The sequence below is a fragment of the Sipha flava genome, unplaced genomic scaffold, assembly GCF_003268045.1.
Source record: "Sipha flava isolate LNK unplaced genomic scaffold, YSA_version1 220_pilon_pilon, whole genome shotgun sequence".
In the NCBI taxonomy this organism is placed as follows: Eukaryota; Metazoa; Arthropoda; class Insecta; order Hemiptera; family Aphididae; genus Sipha; species Sipha flava.
In genome coordinates this window covers 957,115-979,911 of record NW_020272849.1, presented here as the reverse complement: position 1 = coordinate 979,911, position 22,797 = coordinate 957,115, and the positions used below count along the sequence as shown (strand labels likewise).

General features: G+C 31.2%; 1 protein-coding gene across 2 annotated transcripts in view; it reads right to left on the bottom strand.

Annotated features, from left to right (window-relative positions):
• The window catches only part of LOC112683120 (rho guanine nucleotide exchange factor 40-like), a 156,476-nt gene that overhangs the window by 23,189 nt on the left and 110,490 nt on the right, over positions 1-22,797 (bottom strand). For both annotated transcript variants that reach the window (XM_025554009.1, XM_025554010.1), the window contains exons 5-12: positions 21,740-21,847; positions 20,225-20,351; positions 17,510-17,600; positions 17,323-17,403; positions 17,116-17,232; positions 16,498-16,706; positions 15,416-15,554; positions 14,692-14,814 (exon numbers count right to left, since the gene is read on the bottom strand). In XM_025554009.1, the coding sequence (XP_025409794.1) occupies positions 14,692-14,814; positions 15,416-15,554; positions 16,498-16,706; positions 17,116-17,232; positions 17,323-17,403; positions 17,510-17,600; positions 20,225-20,351; positions 21,740-21,847 (995 nt within the window). The remainder of the gene's footprint in view (positions 1-14,691; positions 14,815-15,415; positions 15,555-16,497; positions 16,707-17,115; positions 17,233-17,322; positions 17,404-17,509; positions 17,601-20,224; positions 20,352-21,739; positions 21,848-22,797) is intronic.

Below are 22,797 nucleotides of genomic sequence, written 5' to 3'. Positions count from 1 at the left end.
ACGCTGAATGCCCGCGCGCACACGATATGTCCATATCTCTAACGGAGTGTTGTTAATAAAATCCGGTGTTTGTGAAACAATTCAATTTTCGTTTTTATTCCCCTCCTATCTCCCCAATCCGAAGGCCTGTCGCAGCACAGATGCGAACTGAATCGATTTTCACTTCTTTTCGCGCTGCAAAAACATATTTAACGCATATTTACCAACTAATATATGGTTCTGTCTAGAAGACGATGATAATTATTATGCGAAAAACGCGTCTCTGAATGGCCAAAACTATACACAGTCTGCAACACACCGTTTACCTGTGGTACGTATAAGCGAGCGAAAAATTGAGATCGGCCATGGTGCGATTCCAAGACGCGAAGGCCGTCCTGTCACACTAGCAGTTTTCCTATATGGAAAAAATCGACCGTTATAGGGTCACCAACTATTACACGTGAAATATGTGTGATCTATACGCACACACGTCGTCGCGCCAAGAAAAACAACATCATGCCCGTTTAGTAACACGACCAAGGGTATGTGTAGCGTAATTATGATCGCCTGTTCCGAAATCATTTAATCCGTTTTCCCTTTTCGGGGACAAAACGCCAGGCGATAACAAGTATGGAAAAATAAAACTAGGCCGGCGTTAATTACATTTTAATCGCACCACGACGAGCTCGTATATAATACATAATATTATGTACATAATTCGCGGCGGTTAATGTTGCCAGCCGACAAAAATAATTTCGCGTTTCCGATGTGTATACATTATTAATACTATTATATTATATATTGTACCTTGTCATTCGTAGTATAGGCGCGTGCCGTGTGCGCCGCTGCCGTTATTGTAAGGCAGAGCAGGTGAAAACTTTTTAGACAATAAACAAACAAAAAACAAAAATAAAAAATAGAAACTACATTATAGCCAAGAAGAATATCGTATTTACTTATTTTTTTAACGAGAGATAATTTCATTTTGTATACATGAGATGACGATGATCATAATGCTGATGATATTGTGTGTTTAAATGTATCAGGTATTTTTTCAACAAAAATATGATAATTTATTAAAATTAAGAAAACATAGTGTTTTTAAAAAATACGGCGTATACATAAACCTTGTAAAAAAGTTAATACACAATTTGTAACTTTTAACATCCAGTATATAGTATATACTTTTTCAGATTATTATATAGTGTATTTTACCTACATTATGTCTATACTGCCGATTTTTTTATTATTCGAAATGAGCACAACGTACGACATGTGACTAATACATTTTATTCCGTATTGCTGGCGTAGGTATGTACATATAAATACGCGGGTGTTTGTGTAGGTTAGGGAAAAAAAATGACCTGGGGCGAAGGAATTTGTCAGCGTAGGAAGGGACACGTGTGGTACGAAACGGTGCAAAAAGGAAAACGTTACAGAAATCACGTACCGCAAGTGAGTGCAAAACATAAATCCACCTAGATCCCACACGAGTAAATGTAGTGAACTCGACACGTCCTACATGAATTCGTATCGATACGGAGATGACCGGTTTTGAACTTGATACTTTGATGGGTGTTAAAAATATTAAAATACGATGTGCAAAATGTATTACCACCCTTCCCGCAACAAATTCGCCGTTCCTGAACTGAATCCAACACGATAACAAGCTATTACTCTAGTATATTCTAACGTACTAAAACACGAAAGAAGAACGCAGACCTCTCCGAGATCCGTTGAACACTTGGATGTATATTTTTATCATTTTTTTTTTTTTTTTTCATTAAAATTTTAGTAAATCTGTTATGCGAATAATGGAATAATAAAAATGCAGCGACCGATTTTTATATTTCATAAATCTTCGACCGAATAAAGTTAGGAATTGATACAGATCATTAATAAATGACAAAATAAATTTCAATGCGTTATTTGAATGCTCGGTCGTTGGGAATTGTTTCAACGATACATAATCTACATAAATTATTTAATTTTGACAGTTCAAATCGCACCTCAATCTTCTACCTATATTTTAAAACTGAAAGTAATATAATTGGACACTTTGTAACCGTATCGGTTGTATACATTTTGTTTCGAAGAAGCGGTTCATTAGGGAACTTTAAACAGGTAATTTAAACCGTGACTCCCACAAAATCTGTTCATATTACACGAATATATAATCACACATCGATACAAAGTTTTCAATTCAACGCGTAATGAAAAATCCATTAATCGTTTTTTTTTTTTTTTTTTTTTTTTTTTTATCATTCCACCGTTTAATATTTGTTCATAATATTTCAAGTATATGTTTAAATATTATAGTACGTAGCTCAAAAGAGCTATTAACTAAATGCATAAGTAATGGATAAAAACAACATCTGCGCTTTTCATAGTTTGAGGGGGAAAATCTGTCTGCGCAAAGGGCCAACAATAGACCGTGAACAGTTTTGTAAAAAATATTATAATTGTCGACCAGCTGATCTTGGACGTGATTTTAGCACGAACTCGAGGTCGGCAGAAAATCCGCGTACGGTTATCTATCCGCGGGATTTAGATGGCGAAGTGACGACGCGGTTCGCCGGCATGCAAATACATGTGTACACACGGGAATACGTACTTTGGGCGGCGGCGTGGAGTACGCTCTACGCATGGCGCCCCGCCGGGCGCACGCCCTCCTGTGCACGTGGGCCGCGTTCCGCCCAGGCCCGGCGGCCGACGAGGCGGACACGGATGAGGAGCACCTGATCGGGTGGTGATAGTTGGGCACGTTCAAGTCGGGCCTGTCATACACGCGCACCGACAACAGGGCCACGGCCGCGCGTTCGGACGACCGAGACTGGCCGTCGGCGGCGGACGGGCCGTCGCGGTGGTTTCGATCCACACGGAACGATTCGCGCGACAACATGACACCGGGAGGGTAGGGGGAAGGAGCGCGTTTATCCGGATGAAACGCGGGCGGTAGCCGGACACAGCATGGTGGTGCGATGGTACGGGAAAAAAACGACGGCAGCAGGAAGCTGCGATGAGCGCACGTACACAACCAGTATAGGACGACGACGACGGTAACGACGATGGTAACGGACGCCGCGCGGTAACCGGACTGATGGCCGCGGAGCAGTTGGGACATAGCGCGCGGCGTCCGTGGTCGTCGCCCTAGCTCCCCACCATGAACGCACGAACGGCATTCCTCTGCGCGGCGAACGCGCAAGGTCGTGCCCGGGTTTTTATTATCGTATCGACGTCCGTCCACCTAATCCGTCATCGGTTGTAACCTACGGTCACTATTACATACGCGGGTCGCACAGGCAATTACGGAGCAGTTTTCCGGATTTCCAGCCACGTGCTTTACCGGCCAAAATACAGCAATAATATACCCATAACCCAATCGGGCACCCCTTCCCCCAACAAAGTTTATCTATATTTGACCGAAAATCGGAACTCTGTACAATTCAAATGTAAATAAAAACGAAAAGTCATTTTCTTTTATTTTAAATGTATGAACGTGTTATTAAGAATTTTTTATAATTTGAAAAGCTTTTAATTTTGAATGCTGAAAATTAATTTTTTTTTTACCTCCCATCTCAGTTCTCTCGAAAAATTAAATTTTATCTACAAGCCTAAGCTTCAATATGGAAACACGAGGTCGAAGAATCTACTAACAATGCATCAAGAAACAATAACACGGTCAACCAGGGCCTGTCGGAGAACGTATTTGAAAACATGTTTGAACATCCGTTTTCTAAGGGATTCTTTTCGGTCGATTTTCAGAACTCGGATACATCGTTGTTAAAGAAAACTGATAAACTGACAGCAAAGTTCTGCGTTTTTTTTTTTTAAGTCAAACGTTAGTGTCAATTATAGTACATTATAACGATTCCTATATTTTACGAAATTCAAAATTAAATACTATCAAACGGTCCAGTAGTACGAATATCATATTATGAAACTGAAGAGCATTTATTGTTTTCGTATAAGTGATCAAGAAACGAATACTGAAATACTAAAAGTTGTCTTCAATTTAACCCGGGATCATCATTACACAAACAGTTTCTTAGGCTCTTTATATTTATTTACAAACCATATACAAGCAGGGGCGATTAATTTATCTAGATTCAAGAATTTCAGATAGGTACACAACATTCTGAATTATTTATAAGAAACATACACACGAGTGTAAACTATGATGTAGATGAATTTATTGTAATCAATAAACAAAATTTGTAAATCATATTTTATTCGATTTGATTTTTTTTCCGCTACAGTCTACAAACCAGTTTCCCGGGCACTAACTAATAATTACCAAATTAAGTAATGATACGTTTCACTGAATAGCTAGAATAACACTAGACATGCCAGAATGGTTAATATTTCAACGATCAAAATCAGGTTTTACTTCTTTATTGTTCTTGTTACTTTTTTTAAACTTATTAACAACCATATACCAACTTTGTGTGTTAAGTTTTAAAATGAATTAACAAGGTATTTATATATATATATATTCACATATATTTTTCACCTTTATATTAAATAAATAAAAAATTTTCTACTATGTGAAAATAATTTGATACAATATCAAATTTGTTTTATCTGCTATTCTATGTAATATGGCATATTCGTTTAATAGATGAATTACCAACAAAAGCTTTAAAATGTAAAATAGAATACCGGACCGTCGTCAAATAAAACCAACCAGTCAATAACTCTATACTCTTTACTATGTATATTATAAATAAAGACCGGATATAACTGTGTTAAAATATTTTAAAATTGTAGTGAAAAATATATTAAAATTTGATAGTAAAATCATATCAAATATATAATAATTAAATATTACTTACTTAACAAATATGATGGACATTAATATAATATTTAAAAAATATATAATGTTTCTGAATTAAAATTTATAATTATATACATTGTGTTCTTGAAAATTGTATCATCTGTTACTTAAAATATATTTATATAATGAAAAAGTATATTCAACACCTACACTTGTTATCAGTGCATATTTAAAATAATTTAAAAATTTGATGCTACAACTAAATTAATATTTTGATTTTCTGCCATAACCTCAGAGTAAATTTTTATAGTTTTATATCCTTCGTTTTTTTCTAAGACATATTTTAATTTATCATTAACTATTTTCACATAGGGACAGGGAATATTTATCAAAATATTTTCAATTTTACTACATATGTTTAAACTATTAAGTAATTGGATATTTGATTCTTCTAAACTTGTAAGCAATTACTTTAGAAATAATAATTTGTACATTTTATCAGTTGAAGTATACAAAAATTGCAAAAATTGCTAAATTATTGTAAATTGCAAAAAAATTGCATTATAAAATTAAATAGGAATACTGTAGTTAACCTGATTCATATACATATTTGATCAGATTTTATTTACCTGGTATCAATAAAAAGTTGCAATATTTACTGAATCCTTAAATAGCATACTTTAAATAGTAACATTTATAGTCTTGCAAATTTTTATAGCTCACCAACAGTATAATTGATAAATGTCAAAAAAAATATTTGACTTGCATAAATATATTAATTTACAGTTACATAATTGATATGGTAGAAAATAATATGAATCGAATAATATCTAAACTCTGCGTCTCTGCAGAAGTATAATAGTGTTACGTAGTATGTTGGTATGACAATTATTTTATTTTTTTTATTATTATCCTTTATGTCAAATTTATTTTATTTATTTTTCGGAAAAATTCACAAATTATCATACATTTCATTAAGTAATGCTAAATAGTTTATCAATGAAATAACTTAATTAAAACATGTAATCAATAAAATCACCAACAAGGCTAGTCATATCACTGCTGCTGTAATAAGTTCAGTTCTCGATGAAATAAACAAAAAAATGTTTAAAATATCCAATAAATTTCTTGTATCATCAGGCGTATCCCAAGGAGGTAATTTATTTCCCTTGTTATTTTTGATTTTTATTAACGATTTAAAATTATACATCACTATTAATTCAATCGATAATATAGATCATTTACAAACTGATTTAAATAGTGTATCCCAATGGTGCTCATTAAATGGCCTATAAATAAATAATTCTAAATGTTCATTTGTTTCATTCTGTTGCGCAAAGTAAGAGTACCTTCTGGTTACATTATTGGGGGTCACAATCTAAAAAAAGTTTCCCATATTTGTGATTTAGGAGTTGTATTATCAGATGATCTAAGTTTTTCAGAACACAATAACATAATTTATAACAAAGCTATCCGGAACCTAGGATTTATAAAGAGAAACTGCTCAGAGTTTAACAACCATAACTGTTTAATTACCTTATACACAGCCCTTGTTAGATCTGTTCTTGAATTTGGCTCTGTTATTTAGAAACTAACTCAAGTTAGCTTCAAAAATAAATTTGAAAAAGTCTAAAGACGTTTTTTTCGTATAATCGGTCATAAAATAGATATGGAAGGTTAATCAATTGACGACGTCGCATTTAAATGTCAAATCCCAAGTTTAGAATCAAGACGTTTATTTATTGATGTAACATTTATACACAAACTATTTAATAATAAAACTATATGCCATGAGCTACTAGAATAAATTAATTTCAAAATACCAGTTTATAACGTCCGTCACCAACAATTGTCTTATACTCCCCAAGGAAAAAATAATTTCATGAAGTATAGCCTACTTAACCGAATGTTAACATCTTGTAATGATATTTCTAATTTTGATTTTTTTCATGACTACACTAACAAATTAAAATGTATATTAGCTACTAATAATTCTTCTTCTTTTAATATTGTAAAACATATCTTTAAACGTATATTCCGGTATTACTGTTAATTTTAGTTGAATATATTTAGTAGCTGTACTATATTACCCTTCGAAGGTGTTATTTTATATATTTAAAAAAAAAAAAAAAAAATTAAAAAAAGTATACATATGAATAAAATATTCAGGGGCTAATGATATGAATATACGACAAATATTTTGAACTTTCCAACTATCCAAACCATCATAAAATATACGCTATTGTTATAAAGAGAAAAAAAGAAGTACTTAATTATTTATATTTTTCAAGTTGTCATTTTGGTAAGTATTTTTCATTAAAAAGTTGTAATTTTAATGCTAATACAACACACAAAATTCGTATAATACAATTGAGTTTTTTAAAACACACATACTAACTTTTGTAACTAAATACAATATATCAACTATGAATTAATTTACTTCAACATTTTTATCATAACAATAAATAATAAATCGAACTAAAATAATACAATTTTGAAATTGGTTATTATACTTATTACTGTAACTCAGTAGCGAGATAATTATTTTAGAAGCGCAATCATGAGAATAATTAAATATAAACTCCCGTGCAGACAAATAGCTCTGTGCGGGAATAGCAAAACTATAGAGTAATTCTTTTAAAGCCCTTGGGTATGCGTGTCCTTTCTTTCGACCGTAAAACGTGTTGGTTGTATTGTTCTGATAAATCATTAATATAAAATACACGATGAAGAAAAAAAAAGTAATTAGAATTTGTTCGCGATTTAAATATAATAATCCATTCGAGATCCAAACCCATCGTGAACAATGTAATTGTTATTTCATATGTGGCAAGATTCTTGCAGACGTTTAAAACTTTCCGAGCGTATTTAGTTTTTTTGACGGCACGTAACACGATAATTGGGGAAAACCACGTGTTTAACACGAGCGAGTTTGTCGGTCGCATTTCACACAATATATAAGACACGTAACATCACTCCTCTTTCCTCCATATTACGCCATATGATTAAGTACACGTGCGACGAACTTGTGCAATACTTATAGAAACGTTGCATAGAAATATTATTATAGGTATGTCGACTTAACCGAAAAGCTTCATGTTACGAGAGAGAAAAAATTTAATTAGGAAAAGTGATTTTTTGACTGAAGTATATACTTCAGTCTGACGTACAGTCCCAAACATCATCTAATGCTACAGAATTTTTATTTTTTTATGAGGGGAGTTCACGTTTCCGAGAATTCAAAATTTCTAAAAGTTCTTCTATTCGCACTTATGCATTGGGCAATCACAAGTCTATAATTCTCTGACGATCAGTGTATTTGATGGACAAATTATTGTAACCATACAGAGTTCATTGTTTGGTTAAATGAACTCTGAAGTCTCACAAAGATACACGTAGGTAATGTAAGCAATTTGGCGTGAAAACGAGTCCGATACGGATAGTATGTCTAAATCTTACGTAGTAGTGTACATAGAGGTAGCATTCAATGGTTGATGTTCACTTTTTTTTTTTCTTTTTTTTTTTTGATAACCGATTACGCGATAACACGAGTACAAGGTGAGGTCGGAGATTATTCGAACAAAATATTTTGTTGACGTGCTTTTATGCATACACTTCCGAAACGAAAAACAACAATCAACCTGCACAGGCTCACATTCCCGTCCTCAGCATATATAACATCATATTATGTTATTCAAAGGAAGCACCAAGTTGAATATATTATTTTACAGCAAGCCACCAAAGTGTATATCTACGCAATATGTTATTGTAGTTATTAAATATTTGGCACATAACTGACGAATTGTTGTGTTAAAGAAACGTAAACAATAACTATCGTCCGCTTGTTATATACGCTATAACAAATACTAGCTATTATTCTAGTATTACAAACTCATGAATTATAAAAAGATTAAAAATAACTATTATTGTGTTCAAGGGAGAAACGATATATTTGGTCGATCCGAAATTTTTGTTTTTCACTTGCCTGTGCTTAAATAATATTAAGAGAAAAAAACGTCAAGCGTGAACGTTGTTAACCTGAAAATCCCAAATTCTCGGCACATACGTATTAAATATGAAATGTTTTCGCGGGTTAACTACAAAACGATGACAACGATTCCAGAGCACGATACAACGTTGCATAATAATGATGGTCACACCAGGACGAATTCCAATGCGCGCGCACACACACACACACATACACACATACACAATGACATATAGGTCTATATATTTCCATTATTATTGTTTTATTACAAATATAAACGCTGTAACACTTTCACTAATTTACATTACCATCCTAACGTATGTAGTGTGTGAATTGACGTATCCTGTACGATTTTCTAATGTATACACAGTGAATAAAATTCATCAATCCGTCGCATAGGCGATCATTGACTATTATATGACTTATTATCAAAGAATATACTGTAATCTGAGTCCAGGTACTCTTAACTAATCTACTAAACAATTTCATACAATAATAATATAAATATTACAAACGGTCAAATTGAACGTCTACGGTACCTTGATTGAATCAAACGAATTTGATTAATTAATATTGAAAACGAAATAATAATGTCCATTCTACATAAATTATGAAGCTTACATGGTGAATAGTAGGTTATATGTATATACTCGAGCTTTGTGTGTTCATGTTTATTCGTATACGGTTAGAAGTAGTATACACCCGAAGAGTTATTACTAAATTATACTATTTACTACATCACTGAATTTTAATTTCGGTTATTTAGTTGTAAAATCAGACGACATGGTAACATAGATTTTGAAACATTGATTCCTATTTGAGAAATACGTCGTCTTAGCTCAGTTCTAAGCATAAGTTATAACCGTTGGTTGAATAAAAAATTGCAAGAAATGACAATTCAAAAAAAGAGGACAAACCATATTTGGATTGACAGGTGTTGTTGAGAGCTAACCAAGGTTACAATTAACAACATTGGTAAATAGATTTAAAATTTCGTTTTCTACGTTGAGACGGTCGATTCGATCATTTTATAGCTTATTCATATTACATTATACATAATTTCGCATAACTTTGGATTAAATCGTAAAATAATAGGTTTCCCATCAAAGGAATGGTTATAATTTTTATTTATTACGTTTAAAAAACGATATGTAACAATATCGTAACATTTTTTTACATCATACCAAATTGGTCTATTTTTAATATCGTCAATAAATTCAAACGGTATCCAAATGCATGTTAAATATCCAAATAGGTCATACAAATTCATGAAAATAGAAATATATAATTATATATATACAATTGTGATTAGAATTTATATTTTTACATCGAAATGAAGGTCCCAACGTTATCTGAATGGGAAAACAAAGAATGAACAACTATAAAACATATTATTATGTTATACTTTATAGTAATCAATTCGACACGTCCAGTTTGTTTTCAAATCAATAATTTTTTTTTTTTTTTTTTTTTTTTAAATACGAACACCTTCGAGTAGCTCTTGGTATTTAGATCAAAGAAAACATTGAACCAATCTGATTTTCGTTTAAGTACACGACCTTCATAATCGACCCGGAAATTAAAGTAGTGCCCCTACACAAAAATTGTAACTAGTCCTATAGACGTATTATAATATTACAATAATACAAAATGGCACATAAGAACAGATGACACGACTGTAAAGACTAAAAACTAATAAGTCGAAATCACATGAGTCTACGTAAATGATTTTTAATTGGTAAATTCTTAGGTTAGTCATTCAAAAGGATGACTAACTATATTATTATGTACAATAAGACATGATATGCATATGTATAGCATATTATTCATAAATATTATAACAGCTGCCAAAATGCCATATCCCTATTCAACAATAGAGTACAAATTACATCAAATCCACACGTAATTACGTAAAATTAAGCTATATAGAAAAATAATTATGCGCAATAGAATTGTGTATTACTATAAAGGTATATATATATAATATACTATACAGTTGTTGGGCGGACATGTTGCTTGGATATTTTTTTTTACTGCGCGTTCTTTGGACGGACCCCTCACAAAAAAAAAAGGTTAATAATTTACTTTATTGAATATTAAAAATAAGAAAAGAAAATAGAACGCTTGCCACCATCGTAGGGATTTTTTCGATGAACAAAAAAATAAAACAAAACGTTTTCGAATTCACCTGTTGTCCCCTTCATAAATATGACGTGTACGCGTGTCTGTAGGGGTAAAGCGAATTTTTTCGGTATTTCTTTTAAAAATCAAAAAAAAAATTTACATTATATACTATATATAATAACACGTTTATCGTCGCAGTTTATACAAATCACGTACAAAGGTGACTCCAAATTTACCATATGTCGCGGAAACGAGCACCACACACGTTCACCATTAACACATGCATCTTTTGAGAGCATGCATACCGCTACGATGTTCAATACAATATGGACGCATAATATTTAAATCCCTATGAAACCGGAGAGCTGGGCCAGCCACCCTATAATCATTATTATCACTTCCGTTCCGAACGAACTAACGAGAACGGTACACAAAAGGTACACGGCGTCGGCGTTGTTCTCGTCATCGTCGCACGTGCGATGAATTTTTACGATTTTTAACCAAACAATAATCCGTATTCGAGGTACGTCAAGATGTTTATTCACGAACAGATCCGTAGCTCATTTTTATCGTTAGACTGTAACGCGTAAGTAAAAATCACTTATTAAAAAAATTCAATCTGTACATAAATACACATAACATATGCGCATACATAAAATATATCGAATACATAACACAAATAATCATGAGTTTATAGAACAATTGTGATCGCCAATACCTACAACATTCAAGACGATTTTTTGGTCAATTTTCAATATATATATATATAATATAATATACACATATTTATCGATATGGTTGTACGCACTCTCTTTATTTATACATTTCTACAGCACAGTATAACCTTCAACCCGAATCTTGGAACTAACAACAACAGTCAAACGCCAAAAGATTAAGACTCACCGTTTTTACGCAAATCAAAAAAAAAAAAAAAAAAAATTAAGACATGTACTTTAATTTGGTACGCAAAAGAAAAAAAGAATAACACATCGAACTTGGTACGTACTATATGACAAATAGTTTAATTTACGAAACGTCGCAAATTTTGCTCAATAGTAAAAACATGACGGGAAAGAGGGGGAAAAAAAACATCACTTACCGGATGTAAAATCCTGCGCGTAATGTGCACAACAACGGACGGAATTCGGCACTACCGTTCGTAAAGAAAGACGCAGTTATACTGAAACAACCCTGCTTCGACACAGGAAACCCCGGCACAACCACGCCACGCAGATGAAAGATGCACCCCTCCCTTACCAACCACCCAGCGAACCAGCACTCCGGAAAGCGGCGCCAGTCGCGCATAGTTGAAAACGGGCCGAGTGAAGCAATTGAGAGGGTGCACGACACGACAAGGTGCCACACAGGTAGCACGAGGGTATTTTCATGACGTTGAGTTAGTCGACCGAACGGGTCTGTATACGTGTTGTATACATCTATACAATTATATGTGTTTTCTTTGTAACGCGGGGGTGGGATTTTTTTTTCTGCATCCCGGGGGAATTCGACAGCAACACAAAACAAAAACCAATCGTAAATATTCCGAGAAGACGAGAACGGTTTCGATTGAAATCTTTGGGTACCGTCGTAAAAACTAGCCTCGGTCAACGGCTAGTGTCCAAATAAAACATATTTAATAACTTTTACCCCGTATTCGTGGTAAAGAAAAAAATGAAATAAAACTAACGACAATATGGACTTTGTGTAAACGTTGAATATTCAATAGACGCTTGATAGAAAATGGAATTTTGTTACCATTGTAAAAGTAATAATTTACGCTCTCAATTGACCGCTAACTGTTAAATTGTTCGACAGATTAATAATACACGTAGAAACATTCGTCAACATTATCGTAGTGTATTAAAAATTTAAAAATAAAAATACTAATTTTTAATACATATTCAAAACAATAAATTTAAATAATAAATTCACAAATTTAAAAATAAAAAAAATAATTTACATAAGTATGGAATGAAAGCAAAATAACATTTGAACAAAATTCAAACTTTTTAAAACATTTCACTACAAAAAATCACAAACGCTCCTTTTTTTGTTTTATATTATATACCCCATGATTAACAAAGAAGCCTAAAACTTTTACAATAGATTTTATTCTAAACGTTCACACCATTTCAACCAACTTTTAAAACATTTGGTTTTTTCTTAACTCTCCCTGGAAATCCCAATGTAAGTTCAAAAAAATATGACTTTTTGACCTCCTCAATAATGAAATATGAATCTAACTCTCGATAGCTAAGTGATGCTTATTGGTGACTATTTTAATCATAACTTTGACATATATTGTATTTATTTCTTACATAAAATAACAGTACTTTTTTTGTGTATATTGGGTATATGATAAAATTTAAAAAATAAAATCAAAGAAAGTGTGTTTAGTATGCAGATTTTTTTTTTTTATAAAAGTGTTTGTATTTATAATATTGAACAATGTCGAGGTATGAAATGTGATTTTAAATATTTATATTATTGTCTAAAATAAGCGCCTTGATTTATCGTTGATACTACTAAAAACAATTGGACAGCTGTTTAGTTGCAGTAATTCATAATATTGTACGTTACTATGAATTGAAGTTTAATGATAATTGATCTAAATATACATTGTTACTACTAATATAAACAAAAATTTCTCGGTATTTTCAAATTGATATCAGTTGTATCATCAAATAAAAATTCTATAGAAAAACAATTTCTACAAAAATGTCAATACTAATTGAGGATATAACAATTACCAACTACTACTACCATTAATCATTGAAATAAGTCTGCTTTCATACAATCAAACATGATAAGAATGTAACAAATATATTGTGTTGTGACAAAGAAAGCTCAATAATACAAAGTCTTGGACATTTAATGTGGATATTGTTTCGCTATACAATTTATACTCAATGATTTAGTCTCTAATTTAATATTTTAATGAGATTATTGTATTGAATAAAAATGATATGACCACTATCATAAACAAAATTATTAAAACAAGTATTTCAAACTACTAATGAACATAAAATTCAATCAATATTTAAAAATTATAATCATCAACACATATAATTTTAAAGATTTAATGTTTTTTTTTCTTAATTAATATTAAAATATTTTTGAAAAAAATAGTAGAAACTAGAATAAGATAATTAATAAAAAAAAGATAATAAAACTAAATATATAGTTATTATTACAAGAAAATAAATGAAATTGATTACTTTTTAGGAAGTAAGTTACACTATCTGGATTTCAATAAAATATTTTGCTTATATTTACACGAGATGTGTATTACAATACTCATGAATTATTTTGAAAACAATATAATTTCAACACAATTAACAATCTATAAAAGCAATTGATTCATTTCTTCTCAATTTAAATTTAAATAATAAGTAACACTGGTTTGATTGAATATATTAAGTAACAATAATAAGTTAAAAAAAGTATCAGAAAATTAATAATAAGATAAATAAAAATAACATAAGTAGTAAATTAAATAACAACTGTAAAAGCAAATAAAACAATACATACTGTTAATATTCAGGAAAATAAATATTTATTTGATAAACCTAATCCTCATAATTAATGTGTAGAGAAAATATATATTTTTGAAAAAAAAAAAATTACTCTGCACTTTTTTCAATACTTGATTTTTATTATAAAACTAGAAATATACTCTTATATGATCTATGAGACTAACTGAATACCAATGAAAAATATTTCCGACAAATATTCTATTTCTTTTTTTATCATTTTCACCAAATATCAACGTATACATGATAAAAATAACATAATGAATCTACTGGAAAACTTCGTTGCTTACCATGGAAACGAAGTAAAATTTTTCAAAATCTTGTTCCTGCTGTCGAATTGCTGGCAAACTGTTCGCCAAATCAGCATGCTGCACCAACGCGTGTTCCCCTTTGTTGGTTAGCCAAGAGAGGACCTACGTCAAAATAAAGATAATGTAGATATTTACAGTTTAACGGTCAAAAGCAAATAGTGTTTCCTAAACGCCTATTCTTTCAGCGTAGTCAATTATCACGGTTAAAGTCGCTACTATTGGAGGCGCGTGTGCTTAGCGTGAAAGTATGAAATGATAACCCCGACACTCGGGTTAATGAGTTTTTTCCTTCCTTCTGGTCTGATGAGAGCGTGTGTGTGTGCGCCCATGACCATTTCCTACGTAAAACATACAGTTCATATTCGTCTGACTGTAACAACAGTATATTATATACATCCTCGTTAAATCCACATTAGATCGGTGGGTGGGGAAGACTTAACAATATTTTATATATATAACGGTACCACGATTGTGTAATGGTAACATTTCACGTGTCACAGACCTTCGAATTCGCAACGATAATATATGATATCGCTGTAGTACAGAGACACGTTCGTACATCTATATGGGAACACGGTCCGGCAGAATATTATTATTACACTATGACAGAATTCGTTTTCCGTCTATCAGGGACAAACACTGCTGAGCACACGGCCGTCCACCATCCGCGACATCGATACACCTGAAAGCAAAATCTGCATACCTCGTGTGTTTCAGACTCAAGAGCGTGAACCCTGGCCGCCTGCATAATTTTTTTCTTCTTCTGCAACAGAAGTTCTTCCAGCCGAACCGCAGCGCCTTCGACTTCTCCGTGGAACTTCTTCACGTCCTCAAAACTCGACCTGTGAACGTGGAAAATGTATCAAGCAAGTCGTTGGCCGAAATGTGAAAACATATTACTGCTCATAATAAATTCACAACACGTGACACAAACACAAGATAAGCAATAATAAACGTAGGTATATCATTATAATTCGTTATTGTTTAAATTGGTTTTACGCTGTTTTTGTAGGTGCAATTTATTTTGTTTTAGTATCGTTCGTGAATCGGTCACTCTCAACAAAAATCACATAGAAAGTTATATTAAAATAGAGTGCTTTATAAGAAAAAGTGTAAAATATACTTGCGTCCAACGAAACCAAGCACATTATGGCATAGTAATTAAAATCAGCGACCTTACATTAAAAACGAATTAAAATCGGTTTTCTCGAGCTAAAATAATAACGTTATAATCAGATATAATTATTGTTATTTTTTATAATCAAATAACAACCTAATAAGAACGAGTATAGTAGGTAATAATAATAAATTGTTGTACTTTTATCGAAATAACATTCATCGTCATGTTTTATTACGACGACTAATTTTTATAGTAGATTAAAAAACGTGTGTATTATATAAGAAACCTGATGTTAATAAATACGAAGTACATATAAGTAACTAAACAATTGTTGTTTTAATAATTCATCGGAAACCAAAATACGTGTTTAAATAAAACTATAAATAATTTTAATTTACGCTATAGTTATTAATTACAATTTTCTAGATGCCACAAAAGATATTTAAGGACCACATAATTACTTTCAATATAATACAAAATAATTCACTGTAAATATATCGAACAAAATAAAGTCAAATCTACATAAATCAAAGGTCCTTTTCCTTTTCGATCCTTAAATTTTTGTTTATACTACCTATATATATATTTAAAATATAGCAATACCATATGCTAACATAATAAATCATACTTATCGGTAATAATAAATAACAATTACGATCGCGTACATTACAAATCTGTCTTCGTTCAACCATCGTGCATGTTGTTCGAGCATTTCCATGCTCTGCCTGGCATCCTGAAGTAAGTTTTTAATATCTGAATCGTCCAAGAACTTAGATATTGCGTTCCGTTCTTGTGGTGCGTTTCCTATATCTGTTACGGCCGTAACGAGTCGATTTCCGGCGGTTTGACACAGGCACGTTAGTCTCTCGGATTCCTAAGCAAAAAAAAAAAAAAAAAAAAGTAGAAAATTAGTACGCTCGATTACAGATCAATTTTTTTTTTTTTTATTATTGAACACTTCGACGTTAAATATTATAAACTCCATCGAGGCGTCTGTAGACAAAGATTCACTGATTGAAATATAATTTCCGGTGTTTTAAACAATTTATTATAATCCAAACACTACTTATTTTTTCCGCATAAAAACAAAAGATTATAATTCTTATACCGATGAGACGTTACGAGAAAACCGAACTCGGATTTATCTGTTTACTGTCACAAATGATTTATGATTAATAAATACCAGCGGCAAGACATCCTATGTGCATATAGGTGAGTTTACAATATTATCAAAAACGATTGTGATTAATCGATTTCAAGTCGTATAACTGATGTGAACCAACCTTATAGAAATCGATCCATTCAAGCTGACTATGCGAGTACGGGCCACCGCAAGCCAACGGGATTTGACTGTCTTCGAAGAACTCCAAGAGACCGCTGTAGGAATTGATGGCATAGCACTGAATGAGGAAAAAAGAAAAAAAGGAACGTAAAATCAAAAACTATTTGTATCTATGAATAATAACGTGCACGTAAAACGTTTTACATACCCGAATTTGGCTGTGCTTCAACCGATTTCCTTCTGCGTGTCGCTTCGTGCAAAAAATCACTTTGTCCACCGAAACTTGATGCTGTGAAATAATAACGATAATTATCGTGATAGTAAAAACGTTTTCGATGAACCATTCGAACGGTAATTTTTTATTATTAACTTCGTCACGCGTTTATTATATTTACCTTTAACAAGACCAACACACAATCAACGAATTCTATACTAGCGCAACTATTCTCATGCACCAAGATGGTTAATGACAAGTTCCTTTCATTTCTAAAAACGGAAAACAATTATGATTATTCGAAATTATTACATCGTCTTATAAAATGAAAAAATACATGAATATAAAATACAGGTACGCGTCATTACGTAAAAATATACATAAATTAATAACTCTTATGCGTGAACCATATAAAACTGATCTGATATAATATTATAATGAATGAAACCAGAATAAAAATAATAGGTAAAAATCCCTTGGAGTATATTTTCCAATCGAGTAAAAAATTTTGTAGATTATGAGCGGTAAATTACAAATGCTAATCGATAAAACGTAACCTATAAACAATTTAATTATAGTGTGTAATGTATATTTATTTATTTAAATTTGAGTTATTATTAATTTATGAGAATGAGATTTGTTTAATTCAAAGGACTATTATGTACTAGTCACAATACTTGAAAACAATTTATAGTTATACGACAACATACGATAAACATATATATATATAACTTATATTATTATTTATTACATAGAATAAAATAAAAAATCATTTCTTATAGAGTTATAAAAACAGTTTTCTTCTTTATTTTTATTCATGAAGTTTTTTTTATATAGTTTATTCGTCACTACGAATAAATAAAAAAATATTTTCTCTAAAACAATTTATAAAACTTCAAAACACAATATGTTACGATTCTCTAAACTTACATCAAATTTACTGACTAACTATAACCTATAAATGTTATGGTATTGATTCATCAGTATCTGATATGAGCCATAAAAAGATAAATATTAAAAAATTATAATCGTACAGAATTATTGCCAAACAATGAAAATTATAACCATTATATTGGCTATAACTAATTATAGAAACACTAACAAAACTAGGAACAATAATTAGTCAATTTTCTTCGACTGTATAATATGACGTAATTTTGTGTGTGACGTAAAATAATAATAATTTTACATTCATATGTTTGGTATTTAATATTTAACATGTATTTAAATCATGGTGTACTTCAATTTTAGATTTATAGTTATTTATTAGATAAATTTTAATAATTATTTTCATTTTAAAATAGAAATATGTAGGTATGCTTAAAATATGTTTGAGTATGCAATATATGGATTACATATAGATTTGGCCATATTATAGCTGTCGATCACAAACCAGAACAGCAGTTAGTTAATTAATGCAATGTGTTTTAAATTTGATGTATAAAACACACCGTTAAAATATTGACAGGGAATTATAATTATAATAATATGGTAACCACGCATTTAATTGCACATAAAAAAACAATAAAGGTATAGTGCCGATTCAGGGTAAATTATAACTATATAATTTAATTTATAAAGCTTTATCAGAAGTAGAGAAATCTTATTTAAATACGCTATAAATGTAACATTATGGTATTTGAAACAAATGCTAGAAAAACATTTGGAATGTTTAACAACATTTATTAATAATTGAAACGATAATATAGTATGTGTACATTTATTGCTGTCGACTAGTTACCATATATCATAATCAGAGACGCAGACATTTTAAAAGGTGGTGAGTTAAAACATTTTGTGAAATATATTTGAAGGGTAGCTTTTACAGATCAATTTTTATATTATAATATTATCTTCACATTTTAGATAGGTACAAATAATATTATTTATATTGTAAATAAATAAATATTTCACATGAATATATATAAACCACAATAATGACTTCCATTCCATATATATCTAAATATATATTTGTATATTTAATCTATGAGAAATCCAATTTTTGCTCGCAGTTGACAAAGTCACCTGGTAATTATAAAACTGAATTCGCGAGTAAAGCGGAAAGATCGTGTCTATCCGGTAATAAGAGTGAAAGTCTACAGGGTATGTCACGGACGGACACGAATTTATTAAAAAAGGATACAATTTGCAGCAGCGGCCAGTGTCCCGTTGATTAGATTTTGATTGATATTACCGCGTATTATTTCAACACGGCCATCGCCTATTTTTGTCTTAGTTCAGATTTCCTACCTAGTTCAGCCGTTATTATTATGTATTATAATATCAACCGGATTTATATATCTAATGTCCTAATCCAATGGAATTAAATATATAAGTCACTGTCGTAGCACTTACTGCATAACCAAGGACGGATTTCATATTACTTGTTGAAGTTTTATACATACAGTTTTACAATAATATTATGAAGAGGTTGAGTAGCTATATTATAAGTATACCTATATACACATATCATAATATATAAGGTGTATATGTATTGATTATCGATTAAAAATCTTAAATTAAAAATTAAATATTAAAAATATATTTACGCGATTTAACTTAAAGAATAAATGAAACGTTCTCCACTAAATACGCACATCACACACAACACAAATTTAAAGTTAAGCTGGCGTTTATAATAATATTTGTTATACTATCTTTAATTCATAATCAGAGTGCTTCTTTTTTTGAAAAAATAAACTATAACCTAAGTTATTATAATACATATATGAGTAAATATATACGTATTTCTTGAACTCTATGCGCATAACCTAACCTCGTAAATTAAAGATGCAAATCAACAAATACCAAAGCGATATTTTACCACCACGATTACAATTGTATTCAATACCATTCTTATTCCTACATAGTTACTATTAAGTATCTATACATTTACCTGTTTCTCAACGAAGCATAGTACAAAATAAGTTCCGCCGCATTAACGTCGGATAATTTATCCGAATGTGTGCCGGACTGAGCTTCGACCCATAAAATCAATGCGTTGCCTTGTCGATCTACGGCTCCTAAAACAGAATTGATGAATTGTTAATAAAAATATGATTTTTCACGCATACTTTCGAACGTTGCAACTTTTTCATATGTCATGTTGACATTTCTCTATGCACCAGAGAAATACATTTAATGCATAAAACAACAAAAAAGAACTGCAGCTGATAGTTAAATGCATTGAATTTTATATTAACAATATATATATATTATTATTATTTATTATTTAACCCCTACCTGTGCGTAAATGTCGAGAAATCACAAGATATTAAAGAATACAGTTAAAAAAAAACTTTAACTACAATAATAATATTTTAATTATATGAAAGTATAGGTAAAGCTATATATATATATATATATATAAACTATTATAAGACATAAAACAAATGCTCGAAAGGCATTAAAATCGTTTCATTTAAATTAACGTGGGAACGAATTGTGGCTGAAATCTAAAAATAAAATAAAAAAATTTCAGTATATTCTATCATGCGTTTTTACAGCTTTTTCAGTTCGATAAGGAAAAAAAAAGTTTACAGCAAGAATTCGCACATCACCGGGCGTGTTATTAAAACATCAATCGTATTTTACACGCATGGGAGGTCATAGATTTGGATCTTAAAAAGGAGTCTGACGTTTTTATTATTATTCTTTTTTTCATTTCGGAATTTAGAGAAAGTGATTGTTACGAAAACACGCATCGACACAGACGACGGTTGGCGCTAAACGACAACGTGCGAGAAACAAATGAATAAAAGTCCGCGACCTCGTGCCAAAACATTATTATAAACGTTGTAATACGTACAGGAAGTATATCGTAACAATCGTGAAAATAGCACAGGCATACAAGTATACTGGCATACACAGCCCTATGTGAATAACCGGCAAAAGAGATAAATGCGAGATTGAAAAAATCCACGTGCAAAATATGAAGTCTGTATTTATATTCGCAGTTTCCGGTGCTCTTGTTTCACCCTACGACATATTATTATCTTTTTTTTTCATCCTGCGATTGCATGATCGAAACAGTATATTAAAATATTAAATAACAAAAGGGACCTCGATGCGGGTTATTTATTTTTCTTTTATTAAATTAACTCAATTGCTACCGATACCACTCCCACCATAGAATAATGCGCACCCAAACACGTTTTTATTTTATAATACATAAGCCATTCCGTGTACAATTGGATTTAATTTATGTAACACAGCACGATAGTCGGTACAACTACTATTGGATAAAACACACGTCATGATAATAATTTAAAATATATTTTTTAATACGTTTTATGGCTCTCAATCGTATCAAAAAGGTGGTGTGATGAATCTCTGTTAAAACAACCTCTCAGTAAAAATAAAAGTTAAGTTAACTTTTTATTTTTTCCCAATAATTTAAATTTTGTCTCACCCGGAAATTGTAATCCTGACATGAGGACGTCTTCCGATAGGTCGCATATAGACTTTGGCACTCGGATGGACTGACGCTGCTTTTGGGTGTGTATCATAATGGTTCTGTCTGCAACACACAATCGTAATTTATTACAAAAAAACAAACAGGTATACAACCGTCGCCGCCGACGACGTTGTAATATGGCCGACAAATAAATCATTTCTTAGTAGATCGTTAAAAAAAAAAATTTAAAAAAACGTATGATGATTTTTCACGGTTACGACTCTCGACAATAATGGGTTCAATGTCGGAAGTTTTGTTTCTATTTTTATTTTGTAACATTTTCTTTCTAAGAGTTTAATTATATACACCGCATCATTGTCAGGTACCTATACACACACACATATTTATATATATTTACAATGCATTTACACTTTCCGTTGTGTATTCATACATACCTTATATTTACAACAAATATAATATACCAACTATTTATCGAAATTTTTATCTTTGGAATAAATATTTCCAGGGATATATTAATGGTAACAATCATGCGTGTTATTATGTACAAAATATAGGTGTAAACGTGTTACGTTACGAAACTGATGGTGATGGTTTTTTTTTATGTAATTGTTTTTTTTTCTCTTTTTCATTATTTAACATGTAAAACGGACACGAATATACGCATACAATACGATGTATTTACTATGATAATGTTAAATCTACATAACCCGGAGTTCATAGTGCGCAATCGAGATCTTAATTGCATAAAAACTATTCGGATTTCAAGCGTATCTATACATACTCCACCAACAGATCACAATTATTATTATTATCTTTATTATTACGTTACAATACGATAACCTATATGTTTATACAGTTTTTTTACCGTAAACATACACACACGGCCGTTATACAAACAGAACGTTTATTTCCAGTGCATTTTTGAATGGCATAAAACGCACGGTAGAATCTCATGGCGCGAGTAAACACTCATATATGAGAAAATCAGAGAAATATATGGTAAGTTGCCAATTGCATAATAACTTAGAATGTTATTTTGGATAATCAAGACC